The sequence below is a fragment of the Euleptes europaea genome, chromosome 4 (genome assembly GCF_029931775.1).
Source record: "Euleptes europaea isolate rEulEur1 chromosome 4, rEulEur1.hap1, whole genome shotgun sequence".
In the NCBI taxonomy this organism is placed as follows: Eukaryota; Metazoa; Chordata; class Lepidosauria; order Squamata; family Sphaerodactylidae; genus Euleptes; species Euleptes europaea.
In genome coordinates, this window is record NC_079315.1 from 15,481,363 (window position 1) to 15,499,109 (window position 17,747).

Consider the following 17,747-nt stretch of genomic DNA (forward strand, 5'->3'; position numbering starts at 1 on the left):
ATATAAATTGATTTTTACGGCAAAATTCCATACTTTCCTACCAAGCTATGAATTCTTTGCTTTGGTGTGATACCAAATTCACATCTTCTATGAATTTGCTTAACTCCATGTTAAAGCTTTCTAAACTAGTGACCACCTCTACATTATGTGGTAGTAAATTCTAGCTGCCCACACACGAGTTGCCAATTCTTGGAGATTTGGAAGTACAGCCTTGAGAGGGACCTCAACAGGATATAATGCCGCCTCCCAAAGCAGCCATTTCCTCCAGGGGAACTGATCTTTGTAGTCTAGAGATCACTTGTAATTCCAGGAGATCTCTCATATCCCCAGTGATATGAGCTATAGATTCTTACATTCACAAACTACTGGGGGAATAATGGGGTACAGAGAAAAGGTCAAATTGGGTAGGGATGAACAGATACATTGGCTTTTGCTTGGGGAAAGAGCCAGGGTTGAATTATTCCAGGTGGTAATTATTTCAGAATGTTTTTTTTTTAATGTTAGGAAGTTTTTGAAAAGTGACTCATCTACTAAATCATAAACAAAACCTTGATATCCACAATACCACCAAATTTTCATTGTAAACAAATTTAATTTTATAACTCAGTGCCAAAATTCAATGAAATTAAAGGAAAAAATATTAACAATAATGAAAGAAAAGTGATTACAATATGTGGTTGTTGGGTCAGACCTTTCCGTATGACTAACATCTTAAGAAATAGTAACTCACATAAGTATCACGGGAATTGGCCCACTTTATACTGCAGCGGTCCTACTGATGTCTGTTGTGTAGCTGAGGAAAACTGGCTGGTAACGTGGCATCGTCTCAGAAGTGTATTCAGAGAGTGTCCCTGCCACATTTACATGGAATTTCTTTGTGGATATACTGAAAGTAATAAATTTTGCAGCAAGAGATGGTCTGGCTTAAGGCATCAATTATTTTTCTTCTGCTTTAACTGCTTGGGTTCCAGCCTTGGACTTGATAAGTCTTGTATATGAAAAGGTTAAAGGATGAGCAGCTGTCTTTTTAAGAACTTCTATCCAGTTATTGCTTTGAGTAAAAAACAACACAGGAATTCCCCTCAGTATTTCATTTTTTCAAATGAAGTATATTGCACAGTTCATTTTAGTTGGACTAAATGAAGTAGTCTAATGAATTCCAAAGCCTTCATTCCAAGTTTTATATATAACTTCAAGTTCAGCCAAAGAGACCTTTGCTTCCTCCTCCCTTAGATTTTTTGGAGGTATTAACATGAGGAACAGTTCCCTGAGAAGTTCCAAACCATTCTGGTAGCTTCCTTTTTGAAGGCTGACTTAAGATCTAAAAAAGGAGAGAGAGAAACAAATAACAGTCTTTCAAGTCACAAACCATTTTTCATGCATACTGTTTGGATTCCTACTAACCTGACTTTATTTACTAAATAGTAGATAAAAATTTCTAGGCCACCTGTCTCCAGAAGAGGGTTCCAAATGGCTAACAGCAAAGTCTAAAAACAAACCAACTGACAATAACTAATAACTATCACTTTGCCATTCAGTGGAGTAACAGTTGTTGGGCTAATGCAGGGCTCCCCAATGTGGCACCCCTGGCGCCACTGTTCCCACGCTTTCTAGAAAGCGGGTGGGGTCATTGTAAGGCAGGGTTTATGATTTGGCTGCCCTCATTCAAATGAAAGGGCGTTCCGCTGGAGGATCTAGAGGACTGGTAAGCACCTGGGCTTTCCTCAAGTCAGTGTTTGGCTCCATTCCCCCTTCAGGTTTTCCTTCTTCCCAGAAGGTGTGAGGAGGGAGACATTCTGTTTGGCTCCACCTCCTGCAGCAGCCATGATGGGTTTGGCCTCGCCTCCTGTGGCAGCCACTTTGGGGTGACACTCACCACCCCTTCTCAAAATTGCAAAGGTGCCTGCAAGGTCAAAAAGGCTGGGAACCCCTGAGCTAATGCAACACATGGATGTGTTACAACGTGTAGTTTGACCCTAGGAAGTAGTCCAAGTGTAACACTTTATCCGTATACCATCCCAGAAACTGACCGACATCTCTCTGAAGGAGTCCCTGTACACATGTACACATGAAGCTGCCTTATACTGAATCAGACCCTTGGTCCATCAAAGTCTGTATTGTCTACTCAGACCGGCAGCGGCTCCCCAGGGTCTCAGGCAGAGGTCTTTCACATCACCTACTTTCCTAGTCCCATTAACTGGAGATGCTGGGGATTGAACCTGGGACCTTCTGCATGCCAAGCAGATGCTCTGCCACTGAGCCACAGCCCCTCTCCACGACCCCTCCCCATGTGGCATGCCACCCAGCGAATGTTTGACATATAAAGGTCTGGGAAGGCCGTCTTTCCAAAATTCATTTGCCACCCAACAGACACTTCCCCAGAAACTTAAAGAGACATCCATAATGTCCTCAGATATAATGCTGGAAGCAAAATGGCACCTGAGCCAGATGCCATTCCAAAGCTCAGCTGAGGCCATGAACATCTTTGATTAGACCGAGAAAGGATTTGCAATATAATGAAATTAAAAAAACAAGGTGATGAAACACAATCTGCAGCTAGAACAGCATCTGGTTTGTGAATCTCACCCATGAACATCTTTCGAACATCGATCTCGTCTCCTGTGACAGGTGATTTATGGCCTACACATACCTGTGACTGGGAATCTGTAAAGAGGTCTTCCTCCTCAGGGTTGAGTAAAGGCTGATTCCAGGATGCCAATTTGATAGAGCTCTGATGGCTCTCAGCCTCCTGCTTGGCGTTAGGGAATGGCTCTTCGCTGCCGCTCTTTGCCTTTGAAAGGAAGGGAGGGGGGAGTGAGACATTCCACTTTCAAAAACATTTAATCTGAGCCATCAGAATTAGGCAGGCAAACAAGAAGAGCATGTTCCTGAAAGCTAGTCTATACAATGAGAACACCAGTCCCAGACGAGCTGAAAATCTTACAGAGTCATCGTACTGCAAGCAACTGTACTATGTCTATCAGCATGACGGCTATACCAGCAACGGGGAAGGCACTGGCAAATCACCCTATAAACGAAGTCTGCCTAGTAAACGTCAGGATGTGATGTCACCCCATGGGTCAGTAATGACCCAATGTCCCGGTGCTTGCACAGGGGACTACCTTTACCTTTTACCTATACCAGCAAAGTCAGAATTTATAGCCTATTTCAAGGGAGTTCCCAATTGCTACCACTAGATGCTGCTGTGGAGCCATGCATGTTGAAGATTAAAAAAAAAATCATTACAATTTTATTCGACCCTGCTTCCAAGGAGCTCAGCCGGTATCCACGTTCCCCTCCCCATTTTATTCTCATAATAACCCCATGAGATAGGTTAAACCAAGAGAACATGGGTGGCCCACGGTGAGCAGGATTTGATCCTGGGCCTCCACAGACCAAATCCAACGCTCCAGTCTGTCCATTACGCCTCACTGGCTTTAAAATATTCCATTACAACCAAGGGACTCATAAGGTGGCTGCTGCCAGGCTTGGCCCTGACGAGTCCTCCCTTAAAGGCCAAAATAGTCCTGGAAACGGCCCTCCCCTCTACTGACAGAAACCAAGGCTTCAGCTGGCAATACTGCTGTGGTTGCCTAGCAATGGCCACAGGTGGCATTTCTATCTTACTGCTGCAAGAGCTACTTCTGTTATTGGGGGTGGGTGGGTTAATTCCCCAGTTTAGTGTTGTTGTTTTAATTTCAGATTTCTGTAAACCTGGGCTTTCTAAGGCCTGTAGAAATATCTGTCATGTCTGTTCATGGCTCCAATCTTTGGATTTAAGTATCCACAGATTTGGCCACACTGAGAATTAGATATATTGATGATGTTTATACATAAAAGAATGTCAAGGCCAATAACCAGCAGAAACAAGCATTCCTGCTGCACTGCCCCACCTTCATTTTTCACACATACACACAGCAAACTTTGAGTTGGTAGATCAATCGACTGAAAGTTTATCTAGTTAATACTCAACGAGACCCATTTAAAAACCCTTAAATAGTAGATAAAAATAGTTAAGTACAGCCATCACTAGTGATGGGGCAAAGTTCAAAAGGGTGGGTTTGCAAACAGAACTCCCCCAGATTGATTGCCTAGCTCTCAGGATCTAGTGGGGTTCACTCTGTAGTTTCTGTATCCTGCCTTGGACTGAGTGCAGATTTCTTCACCCACAAGCAGACTCAACGTCACAGGAAGCCGGAAATCGCTGTTTGTTTCTCAGAGCTCACAGCTAGAGACTTGTAGTACCAGACAAGGCCCTAAACCAGGGGTGGGGAACGTAAGGCCCGGGGGCCGTTTAAGGCCCGTTTTAAGTCATTTGGTCTGGCCCTTCGTGGGTCCTGGCAGATCTCTAGCTCAGAAGGATCTAAGACTGGCAATCCGCCCCCTCCCGCAGACAGGAATAGCCTCTATTCTAGGCGGATGTGAGTTTGTTTTGCTGAGAAAAGGAACCTTTTTTCCCCCTTGAAGAAGAGTCCTTAGCTATGGAGCTGCAAGGACCGCCCAAGAAAGCTGCCTGCTTGGGGCCCGGTCGGCTTTTTTAAGTTGATAATTTTGATGGCCCGCGAATGATGTTATAAAAATCCAAATGGCCCTTGGTGGAAAAAAGGTTTCCCACCCCTGCCCTAAACCTACATTCAGTGCGGCAACCCAACACAATCCCTGTTCTGATTGTTTAACTGACATCTGTATTGAGGAGTGAACAGCATGAGAATTCCTCCTCCAAGAGAAGATCTTCATGCCTGTTGGCTGCAGTGAAACAGCTGAAAGTACAGATGGGCCCTCAAGGGGAACAAGCTGGAAGACTGCTGAGTGAAGAAGAAGAAGAGTTGGTTTTCACATGCCGACTTTCTCTACCACTTAAGGAAGAATCAAACCGGCTTACAATCACCTTCCCTTCCCCTCCCCAAAACAGGCACCCTGTGAGGTAGGTGGGGTTGAGAGACCTGTGACTAGACCAAAGTCACCCAGCAGACTTCATGTGGAAGAGTGGGGAATCAAACTCTGTTCTCCAGATCAGACTCCACCGCTCGTAACCACTATACCACGTTGGCTCTCTGCAAGAATCGCCAAACCAAACTCCTTTGTTCTTTGCTCCTTTCTTGCAGGATTAGTCTTGACAAACTCGCTCGCTCTCTTTCTGTGTGTGTAATTTCACTGACCTTGGCTTCAATCCACACAATCTTCTCTTCGTTCTTCTGTGAGGATCCCGTCCTTGACTGCAGCCATCCTGACTCTTGAGGTAGCCTTTGTTGCTCTGAGTCTTTCTGGGGGCCCAACGACTGACTCCCGGACCCTCTCTCCAGAAGTGCAATGGTCATCCTTATAAGGTACAGCTCGACCTTTGCAGGGACTAAGGCTCTGATGTCTTTCATCCTTGTTATGTCTTGGAAGGAGAAGACAAAAAGATCGCTAAATACGAAGCACAGCTGTGAAACTGCGGCGCTCCCTTTCAGATTCAGAATTAAGAGAAGTTTGCTTTGATAAGTGGAGCCTGCAGGTTATTTGTGTGTGTGTGTGTGTGTGTGTGTGTGTGTGTGTGTGTGTGTGTGTGAAGTGCCGTCAAGTCGCAGCCGACTTATGGCGACCCCTTTTGGGGGTTTTCATGGCAAGAGACTAACAGAGGTGGTTTACCAGTGCCTTCCTCTGTACAGCAACCCTGGTATTCCTTGGTGGTCTCCCATCCAAATACTAACCAGGGCTGACCCTGCTCAGCTTCTAAGATCTGACGAGATCAGGCTAGCCTGGGCCATCCAGGTCAGGGCAGCAGGTTATTTACCAACCATTATATTCCATTCATTGAAGATTAACTATAGCAATGCTTTAAAGGTGTGGGGGAAATCAAACTATAAATGAAATGAATTTGCAGGTGGCAGCGTTGGTCCCAAGAAAATCCACAGAAGCTGCATATCTTTTATTAATGGGGGGAAAAACAGTGGCCCGCCTTTCGATTTCACCACCATTCTTTGTCAGTTTGGGGGCCACAAAAATAAAATGGGAGGAGGGAGCAAACGCCTCCATGTCATGAACTTACAAAAACCAGCAGCCCAAATGTCTCTCAGACGGCAGCTGAGACACACAGATCCTGCAAGGGCTGAGAGCGGAGGGAGAATTGGAGTGGGGGGGAGGAGGAAGAAGAGGAGGAGGAGGAAGAGGAGGAAGAAAAGTTGGTTTTTATATGCTGACTTTCTCTACCTTTTAAGGAGAATCAAACCAGTTTACGATCTCCTTCCCTTCCTCTTCCCACAACAGACACCTTGTGAGGTAGGTGGGGCTGAGAGAGTTCAGAGAAAACTGTGTCCAGTCCAAGATCGCCCAGATGACTTCATGTGGAGGAGTGGAGAAACCAACCCAGTTCACCAGAGTCCACTGCTCATATGGAGAAGTGGGGAATGAAACCCGGTTCTCCAGATTAGAGTCCGCCGCTCTTAACCACTACACAACGCCAGCTTTCTTAAGAATGCTGGAGAAAACTTTTAGTTGGGGCTTTGTTGTGAAGACACGGTCTCAAAATCATGGCCTGAAACATATCCTTCCCCCTTTCAGTTTTTGGAACATCCAGCCTGACGAAGAGAGAGTTCTGCAGAACTCAAAAGCTTGCACACATGCGGCTTTTGTTCTTGTTCTGATAAATAAAATATTATGGAATAATGACGCTTTGGAAACAATTGCAGCTCCTGTCAATCTCAGAGCTACAAAATTGGAACCTCATAAATGCTGATGAACTCGACACCCAAGTTCTGACCTCATTTGCACTCCGCAAATATTGATGAAATCCAAAACGATCAGCTTCTTACACATTCCCTGCCAAGACTGCTGCCTTTCCACCCCCGCCATGTCCCACAGCCTTTCAAGGGCAGTGGAAAAATGCCCACGCATTAGCAGCTACATCTAGATTTGGCATCAGGCTACGCAAGCTAAAATTACAAAGAAACGGAGCTTCTTGAATAATCCACAAAAGAATGGCTTCTCTCTCTTCCTTCTCACCCGCCCGCTGGAACTGAAATCTGGGAAAGGTTACATTATTACATTCGTAGCCCGGCCCAAGGAGTGAGTTCGTAGCAGCATTTTGTTCTCAAAACAACTCTGCGTGGGAGAAAGGAGGCTGGTTAGCCTGACGAGGGGTAACTGGTTCAGGGCTGCTCGGTTGGTTTCAAAGCTGAGCAAGGATTTCACACGGGGGTTCCAAGATTCTGGCCATCACCATCATCTCTAGATCAAACTCGTCAGGCAAAAATTACATTGAACCATTTCCTGTTGTTTTCCGGGATCCATCCCCATTTTCTACAGGGGAAACAAGCGCACAAACCCCACTACGGGTAGTGGGCCCATCAGAGCCGAACTCGGGCTTCCTTCTCTTAAGAGCCCGCGTACGTCTAGCCGTCTTAAAACTTTGGAAGAAAAATAAAAATGCTAACATAAATTTGTTTAGTGAACAACCATTTAGTCTCTTGCTGAGCAAGGATCCGACTCGCCTTGGTATTATTAATAATATTTTTTTCCATTATTCTGTCCCTGATGACCTGCTGGGCGCTTCAGCAGATAGTTCTGCATTACGCGATTGGGTATATAAGGGTGACGCTCTGATTGATAGCTCATTAATTCTCCAATCTAAGTCTTCTCCATGGTTTAAATTAATTTTAAAAAATTCCTTCGTACCGTATTAACTGGGTGAAACTCGTTTCCTGATTCCAATAAATTAGTATTTTTATTGCCAGATACCGACTCATTTATCACTTACAGGCTTTTCACTGTAGCATAGGGGTGTCTAACTCAATTGTTACAAGGGCGGGATATGACATAAATGTCACTTGGTTGGGCCACACCATGCCTCGCCAGCCCAGATTGAGAGTAGGGGGTGGTTGCTGCCACGGCTGGCTCGTGGGCCAGATCTGGCCTACGGGCCTTATCTGCAGTTCGCAGCCAGAAAACATCCCTCCAACAGGCACGTACCTTCTCACATAAAGCTGCTTTCTACTGAGTCAAGTCCTTGTGTCTATACCAGTCAGTATTGTCTACTCTGACTGGCAGCAGATCTGCAGGGTCTCTAATAAAGGTCTTTTCACATAACCTGCTATCTGATCTCTTATTCTTTTTTAGCTGGAGAGACAGGGGATCAAACCTGGGACCTCCTGCATGCAAAACAGATGCTCTACCAACAAGCCACGGCTCCTCCCTTTTCCCTAAGCTCTCACACACAACTTGAAAAGGGCTGCCAGCTCCGCAGATTGCACTGCCATATAAACTGTCAAACCATATGGACCGCACAGAGACTCACACCGGCTACATATCCAAGTAACGACGGCACATCCAAATCCCCTAAATCAAAACCAGAATCTGATTTACATCTGGTTTCTCCAGATGCATTTAAAAAAGACTCTTCCTTTCTTAGGGAAGAGGGATCCAGATGGCTTTGGCAGTTGAGTGATGTCATTGCTGAAGTTAAGCTGGGTACCCGAGCTTGGGTAAGAGGAAGATTTATATAAGTCTATGAAGAAATATTACAAATATAATTTATTAGAAGCGCTATGCAAAATTTAAAATTCTTTAAAAGCATTAAAATAGCACAATGGCAAAACTTAGGTTGATATCTATAACCACAAACCCAAACGTGTTTCGGCCTCTAGGGCCTTCATCAGTGGTTAGTTAAAACCTTTTCTTAAATCTGCATATATAGAAATACAATGATGTAAACAAATGCAAATACAAACCGTTTAAAACCCAACCAGGTAAGTGAATACGTTGTAAAGTTTATTCTCAATTATTCAAACAACTGGTATATTGGGTTGTGCTGTAGTACTGGTTAATATAAGTCTCTCATATATTTTGTGTGCAGATATCAACCTGGTGAAGTTAAGCCATTTCTCCAGATGGGATAATGCTGCAGTTCTGCTACCGCGTTCACAGAGACAGATATTGAAAGCCCGTGGCTAGATCATCCTGAACATGGCCCGCCTCCTTTGAACTTAGAAGCTAAGCAGGGTCAGACGTACTCGGATGAGAGAAATAGAACATGCCATTCACAAGGGAAGGAAGAACTCCCATCTTGTCCAGCTCCATCTACTTGAAACTCAGCTGATTTGGAGGAAATACTATTAAACGGCAGTTTTTCCTTCAATGGTTATGTATGCAACCAACTTACAGCAACCCCTGCAAGGGGCTTTCAAGATAAGCAAGAAGCACAGGTGGTTTGCCAGAGCCTTCAATTGTTACCAGTCACAAACATTCATTGAATCAGATCGTTGGTCCAGTACTGTCCTCCCTGATTAAAGGTGGCTCTCTAGTTACTTGGGCAAAGGTCTTTCCCAGCCCCACTGCCTATTTTAAGTGGAGGTGCCAGGATTGAACCAGGAACTTCATATATGCAAAGAATATGCTCTGTCACTGAGCTACAACTCAGACCACAACGAATTCTGAACATTTCAATCCAGAAGTAGGCAGCCAAGTTTAGAGGTTTTACATGTGGGACTGTCTGCTTCTAATTTTAGACAGAGGTTTACAACACAGGTGCCTTGATTGCAAAGGTACGCTCAGCAAGCAGATACTCCCTGCATCTCTTTGTCCCGGAAGTGCCCCTTTTCAAGGATACTGAAGATTTCTTATTTAAGTAATCCACGTTCCAACAACTCCATTCTACTAGAAACTTTTAGAGAGGGATGCCTCGCCTAGTCTGTTAATATATGTTTTATTCTGCTGGTCCATGACTGTCACAAATGATGGGTTGATGTCTCACCTGAATTGATGGGAGGGTTTCGGATGACTTTCGTGATCAGCTCTTGTATCCCAGGAGTCAGACCCGCACGTTCTAAATCTACCGGGTAGCCAGCTTTCAGAGCTTGGGATAAATGAGTGCCAACCACCGTAAGGGGTAAAGATCGCTTCTCACTTACACTCCTCTAAGAAAACAAGATGAAAAAAGTATCAGAAAAAGCCTGAGCTCTGACAAACCTGGGCTTTGCACTTCAAGCACACATCCTCGCAAACAGAAATAAACCACCTCAGGGTTGCATGGTGCATTACTCCATTAGGGGTACAAATAGGATTGCCAACTCTGGTTTTGGAAATTACTGAAGGTTTGGAGGTGGAGCTAAGGGAGGGCCCTAAGCAGGGCATAATGCCATAGAGTCCACCTTCCAAGGCAGCCATTTCCTCCAAGGGAACTGACCTCTGTCTTCTGGAGATCAGTTGTAATTCCAGGCCCCATCTGGAGGTTACTGGAGTCAAACTGATACCCGTGCTGTACAGAACAATGAACAAAAAGTCACAGCAACAATGGCCACAAAATCCACAAAACAATATTGTATATCCAACCACTATAAGGTGCCCTGTGGCGCAGAGTGGTAAGCTGCAGTACTGCAGTCCAAGCTCTGCTCATGACCTGAGTTCGATCCCAACGGAAGTCAGTTTCAGGTAGCCGGCTCAAGGTTGACTCAGCCTTCTATCCTTCCGAGGTCGGCAAAATGAGTACCCAGCTTGCTGGGGGTAAAGGGAAGATGACTGGGGAAGGCACCCCGTAAACAAAGTCTGTCTAGTAAATTTCGGGATGTGATGTCACCCCATGGGTCAGGAATGACTGGTGCTTGCACAGGGGACCTTTACCTTTTATAACCACTAACATTAATGAATGGCAAGTGCATAGATAGTAGAATACAAGGTACAGAAAAGATTTCTTTTCAGTGTTGCTTCGATCCCAATGGAAGTTGGTTTTAGGTAGCCGGCTCAAGGTTGACTCAGCCTTCCATCCTTCCAAGGTCGGCAAAATGAGTACCCAGCTTGCTGGGGGGTAAAGGGAAGATGACTGGGGAAAGCACTGGCAAACCACCCCGTAAACAAAGTCTGCCTTGGAAACGTCGGGATCTGACGTCACCCCATGGGTCAAGAATGACTCGGTGCTTGCACAGGGGACCTTTACTTTTTAAGGCATACATATACTTTGCACTGATACCATAAGTCCTTTATCAGCTAACAAACTGAAAGAAATTGGTCCCCCAAAAGCCGCCAGTCCCAGAAGCAATAAATCCAACCCTTTCATGCAAAGGCTTATCATGAGGAGACCAATCTCAGTCACCAAGATCCCTGTCGGACTCCTTCAGTTTGGTGTATTCTACGATCTATGTACTTGCCATTCATTAATGTTAGTGGCTGGATGTACAATACTGTTTTGTTGATTTTGTGGCCATCGCTGCTGTGACTTTTTGCTCGTCTGGAGGTTGGCAACCCTATGTACAAATGAAACATGTTTGGAAGCCCATACAACAGGGGTGTCAAACTAACTTCTTACGAGGGCTGGATATGACATAAACGTCACTTGGCCAGGCCATGGGTACCATAAAATTTAATGCCAGGTACTGGAGATACAAACTTTACAAAAGATACAGGCAAAGCCAAGTAATGATATTATTTTTTACCTTTTAAAAATTAAAATGCAAACATGCTTAAAACAATAACACTCTTACAGTATCTTCTTTTATTTAACAGTCCTCGATCAATGACGCCTCTGGACTGGGAGGGGATGGCTGCCTCGCCTGGTGAGCCTGCATGGACTCGCCAGGCTGGTTTGGGAGCAGAGGTGCCTTGGCAGGCTCGCAGCCCGGATAACAGCTCTCAAGGGGCTGGATCCAGCCCATGGGCCGTATGTTTGACACCCCTGCATACAGCACTAGGTATACTTATCATAAGGGCAGATTAGCTAAAGCCCCTTGTTGAATGTATACTCAAAGGTAAATCCAAGTTTCCTGCCATATAATTAATAAAATGGCCTTCACTTACTAAAAAATCCCACAGTAATACAAAGGCCTTTACTACTCTTCTTATATATGCCACTGGTCTTTTAACTGGTTGGTCAGAGCCCAGCCCAAGATGAATTGAACACACAAAGCTGCCTTCTACTGAGTCAGGCCATTGGTTCATGAAGGTCAGATTTGGCTACTTTGACTGGGGGTGTCCCTCAAGTAGAGGTCTTTCACATCACCTACTACTTGATCCTTTGGTTTTCAAACTGGAGATGCCAGGGATTGAACCTGGGACCTTTTGCGTGCAAAGCAGCTATTCTACCAGCAAGCTACAGCCTTTCCCGTGGCACACGTGATTCTCACACCATTCTCTTTCCCTCCTCGTTTCTGTCTGTTACTCATTATCAGAGAAGCAGCAGGGGTGGAAAAGGAAAGAAGTCATGAACAACAAAGGTGGAGGCAGGAATCACAATTAGCTGCCACTGAGCCCATCAGCAGCCATGGAAAATTTTTCTTTCTTCCTCTCCTAGCTGAGCCAGGGCAAGAAGGTGGATAAAGGAAGGAGGCAAAATAGAAATAGAATAAAAGGCGGTCCCATGTTGAAGGTTCAGGTGAAAGGCAGACCTTTTACAATATTTTGATATAAATTCATTACTGTGCACATCCTCCCTAGTACCCATGTATTTCTGCTATAGTTCTAATTGCCTATATTGGGTTTAAAGGCAAGCTTGTTAAGAAATGCCTCTCCTAAATGAGATCATCTCTTTATCCTTGCCAAAGGAAGATAACGGTTTTATGATCCTGTTAAGCCCAAGCAATTGCTTATCTAAAGCCGTAAAAGCCTTGAAGACTCCATCAAGGGTAGCAGCTTCCCATTTTTTAAATGTCCTGGATAATTAGCTGCGCTTTGAATTATTTCACTTTAGAGAAAGAATCTTGGCAGTAGAAGAGAGCAGATCTGTAGGTTTCTGATAACAACTCCACCAAGACCCTGGCAGGCTGAAGGGCTGCATTTGGCTTTCATGGTCACAAGATGTGTAGACCTGGAACATTCCGGGTGATGACGGCATCTAAATTGTGTTGCTATGTTAAAAGGGGAAGGTTAAGTGTTGGGTTTATGGGCACTGTTCAACTCAAGGGTAAATGTCAACAGAATAACTTTTTGGCTTTAAGTGAAATGAGCTGTGGGCTCTATGTGTGTGTGTTAAGGGCTGTCACGTCCGACTCATGGCAACCCTATGAATCAATGTCCTTCCAAATGTCCTATCTTTGACAGCCTTGCTCAGATCTTGCAAATTGAGGGCCGTGGCTTCCTTTATTGAGTCAATCCATCTCTTGTTGGGTCTTCCTCTTTTCCTGCTGCCCTCAACTTTTCCTAGCATGACTGTCTTTTCAAGTGACCCTTGTCTTCTCATAATGTGACCAAAATATGATAGCCTCAGTTTAGTCATTTTAGCGTCTAGGGTCAGTTCAGGCTTGATTTGATCTAGAACCCACTGTTTTGTTTTTGTTTTTTTGCAGTCCATGGTATCCGTAACACTCTTCTCCAACACCACATTTCAAAGGAATCTACTTTCTTCCTATCAGCTTTCTTCATTGTCCAGCTTTCACACCTACATAGTAACAGGGAATACGATGGCATGAATTAACTTGATCTTGATGGCCAGTAACACATTCTGTGTCACTATGGGCTCTATACTTGTACTTAAATACATTCACTTTCAGTTCTTTTAACTTTAGTGCGCTAAACTTGGCCTCTCGTGCTTACTGCACACGTCGCATTGGCAGTTATTTTCCTTCCTATACAGCCGAGGGCAGTATGTTATGTTTGCTGACTTTCTTCCAGACGGGAGACACCAGGGGTGCACGCTGTAATCAATGGTTATTTGATACATGGCATTGAATTACGTAGCGCTAATTGTATTATTGCTCCCGGTTAATTAGTCCTTAGGTATTTCAGATTTGTTGGCTATCTAACAAGGAACACTCCTGGGAAGGAGGAATCAGGCAGGAAGCAAAGCTGGAATCAAGACACCAAAGCACATTGTGACAAATAAGTATAGCAAAGTATAGGTCTGGCCCAAAGGGGTGGGGGGACAACTGCATTTCAGGAAAACTTTTGGTAATGGCAAAAGTGCCCCCCACCCACAGTAGTTTTTCAGGGGTGGCTCGGAATGGGGTTGACCGTATTAGCAACGCTGATCTAGGAAACATTGCTTTCTCTCAATAGGCTTTCTTTGCACTTACATAGGACTTTCATGCAGGGACATTTCCCCGGTCATCCCCGTCGACTGCTTCGGGGCTTCCTTTGGATTATGCATGCCTTATCTGCCCGTCAGAGGTCAACTTGCTCTCCCCGTGCGTTTTGCCCACGTTTCCAGATTTTGGCTAAAACAGCATCTGGAAAACACGGGCAATGACGGGCGGAAAAGGCATGCATAATCCAAAGGAAGCCCCGAAGCAGTCAGAGGGGGTGACCGTGGGGAAACGTCACTGCATAAAAGGCCAAAGGCAAATGTCATAGGTTACGTAATGTTATATCAGTGTAGTCATGTAACCCACAGATTAATCAGGATTGGGCACTTCAATATTCCCAGACAGAAAATAAACCGGGGGGGGGGGGGGGAACGGTACCAAAGCAGCTTTAGGGGAAGACAACAGCCATCGAGAAGAATGACAAATGGCCAGCATTCATGTTATTTTAGAGCTATTTCACACACACACACACACACTAAAAATGAGTAAATATTCAGAACTCTGTTTCAAACCATCTGGCTTATTACTTCCTGTGACCACCAGTATGCATGGCATGACCAGTAGTCCAGCATTTCTCAACCTTTTTACCCTCGAGGAACCCTTGAACTAATCTGTCTCAGGGAACCCCTACATATGATTACATACGATTTACATATGATTAGCCTATTCATCACTATTTCTCGCAGAATCACTAGTGATTTCTCGTGGAACCCTAGGGTTGAGAAACGCTGGTTTAGTCTGACAGCATTTCCCTAAATCAAAAGTTTCTACATTGGTCATAACCAGTTACCAACAGGCCTGGAGGACAATGTCTGGTCTCTTTAATTGAGGCTGAGTGTAGAAACGGACCCCTGAAGCTTTCCAAGGCATGGAGGTAATTAGCATCACCTGGCAAATAGCATCCATGAAGCCTCAAATAAAGAGGCAGGACATGTTTTCTCCAGGCAGTTGGCAACCCTAATCGTAATCCGCAAAACATAGATGGAGGTTCCACAGCTTACCAATGGCATATTCTTTTGCTGGAAAAGCGTATACGTTATGTGCTCCGATTGTGTTAAAGTGCTGCATCCCCCGTCCGACTGAAGGGCAATTTGAGGCTGAGCCCTGGATTCACAAGATTTGAAGACGTCTGACTGCAACATAACAAGAAAGATTTGACTTAAAAAAAAAATTAACAACTGACTTGCGCTAGGAAGGAAATAGAAATATTTTCCAAATTAGACGCTACATTGTGTGCGTAAAGTGCCGTCAAGTCACAGCCGACTTACGGCAATCCCTTATGGGGTTTTCAAGGCAAGAGACTGTCAGAGGTGGTTTGCCATTGCCTGCCTCTGCGTAGTGACCCTGGACTTCCTTGGTGGTCTCCCATCCAAGTACTCGCCAGGACAGACCCTGCTTAGCTTCTGAGATCTGACTAGATCAGGCTAGCCAATTTACTTCAACATGAGCTCCATTTATTATATGAGTCTGCTACTAAGACATGCTCACCTCTCCACCATGGAATATTCCCTAAATCTGGGGAAATTGCCACGTATTTATATCAACTGTATACTCCAGAAATGCGCAGGGCTTTTTCTCTAGCCAGACTTAATGTATTACCATCAGCCTTACTAACTGGCCGTTATACTGGTGTCCCCCTTCCCGATAGACTGGAAGAGACGGAAACTATTCAACATGTTCTTCTTCGGTACCCTCTGTATCACAGATTACGATTAAAACTCATAAATACTAGTCTGATTCAGTTGGAGGGATTTTCTAACTGTTCAAAGGTTCTCACCCTTCTTAATAACCAGGACCCTAAAATCCTAGAAATTGTGGCTAATTTTTTTGTTGGTGTGATGGCAATTTGCTCTTCCTTTTAATAAGTTATGTTATGTCCTTACTGTACTTGGATGAATGTTGGATATGCCAATAAAGGTATCTGAACTGAACTGATCAGGCTAGACTGGGCCATCCAGGTCAGGGTAGACACTACATTACAGATATGCTATAAGCAACCGCTAGAACCCAAGAAGGCTAAAAAATTAAAAATCCTTTCCCCCCTGCCTGCACTGCTTTAACAAGATTCCTATGTTTGGATTTGTTGTATTTTTGAATTCATGTATTTGAAGAGGGAGAAGGTATTCTTAATGCACAATCCCACGTTCCAGCTACTCGAACTGGAGAAGCTTAGGAAGGCATCAGACAATGTCATCCTAAGAAGAGTTCCTCTCTCCTAAGTCTATGAAAGTCATTGGGTTAGAAAGGTGTGCAGTGGCACTTGCTAAAGATGATTGTAAATGCGAGGAGTTAGGATCAGTATACCACACTTCCTCCAACTTGTGGCTAGGGTTGCCAGCTCTGGATTGGGAAATACCCGGAGATTTTGGGGGTGGAGCCTGAGGAGGGAGGGGTTGGAAGAGGGGAGGGACTTCAATGCCATAGAGTCCAGTTGCCAAAGTGGCCATTTGCTCCAGGGGAATCGATCTCTGCCGCCGGGAGATCAGTTGTAATAGAGGGAGATCTCCAGCCACCACCTGCAGGTTGGCAACCCTACTTGTGGCCAAACGATCTTGTGAGCCAGGTCTGAATACCTACCCTTCATTGTCTTGAAGTTGTTTTTTTCTTGAAAGGTGTTTTTCTCTACCAGTGCTCACTTATCTCATCATGATGTCCGCCTACCACATACAGGAGTGTGTGTGTGGGGGGAATAGGATTGCTCCCTACCTTGGACGCTCGTCATATAGCATTGTTTATAAATCATAGGCTTTACTTTTGTGTAGAGTTCCTGTCCCCTTTGCCTATGTAGGTGACAGCTTGTGCAGTGGTGGCTGAGTCCTTGGGACAACTCATGTTGCCTTGTGCCAAGGTGCTGGATTAGATGGGGTTTTGTCCCCCTTGTGATTTTATAGCAATGTGAATGCCTAGCTCAGTAGTAGGAGACAAGCTAGACTTATGGGGATCCACCTTGTCATGTCTCTCCTTTAAAAACGTATGACTTTTTACTATGCTTTTTTCAATTGTTCCTGGATTGATGGAAATTGATTTAGTCTGCGATGTTAATAAAAATTAATCTAAAAAAATATATAGCATTGTTTATATTGGCTTTGGATCTACTACTCCACTCCAAGGTTAGTTATGGCGAGGTTCTACGTAAGTCCCAAAGAATCGCTGCAACAGTGAATCCTGGCCCAGAATCCTACTGTAGAGCAATGCTGTGCGTTTTGCTAGAGGGAAGACATCAGCTGCTATAACTTCAGAGACTCGAAGTAGATGAAGGGACGTGTATAAATCCTCTTGCACTGACTCTTCTCTAGACATGATTTCTGTTCTGTAGACCTCTCTAGATTAGAGTCCGCTGCTCATGTGGAGGAGTGGGGAATCAAACCCAGTTCTCCAGATTAGAGTCCACCACTCCTAACCACTACACCACGCTGGGGTGATAGGGACAGGAGCCCGTTTAGGACAAGAAATCTGGTAACCCCAATTCGTGCTTTCAGAACTTTCTCCATCACAGAAGCCGTTCAGCAGAGGCAAGGACCGTTTTCACAGCTTTCTCTCTCGGTGCTCACAGGGTTTAGCAGATGGAGGGGATGGTTGCTTCCCCCCTGCAGGCTACCTTTGCTCTCTTCAGGATAGGGCTCTCATTGGGAAGTGGCTGAAAGGGTCCCCTACAGGCTGAAAAATTGTGATCCAGCAATGGGAAGGACACAGGCTCCTTGGGTTGCCCATCCCACTGGGTCCCTGCGGGGTGGAAATACCATGCAGGCTGCACGACAGGGA

General features: G+C 44.8%; 1 protein-coding gene across 1 annotated transcript in view; it reads right to left on the reverse strand.

Moving 5' to 3' along the window:
• Positions 1–1,198: 1,198 nt before the first annotated feature.
• WRN (WRN RecQ like helicase) overlaps positions 1,199–17,747 on the reverse strand; it is an 82,091-nt gene continuing 65,542 nt past the window's right edge. The window contains exons 30-34 of the mRNA XM_056848930.1: positions 14,987–15,118; positions 9,731–9,893; positions 5,160–5,383; positions 2,651–2,791; positions 1,199–1,321 (exon numbers count right to left, since the gene is read on the reverse strand). Of these exons, the coding sequence (XP_056704908.1) occupies positions 1,199–1,321; positions 2,651–2,791; positions 5,160–5,383; positions 9,731–9,893; positions 14,987–15,118 (783 nt within the window). The remainder of the gene's footprint in view (positions 1,322–2,650; positions 2,792–5,159; positions 5,384–9,730; positions 9,894–14,986; positions 15,119–17,747) is intronic.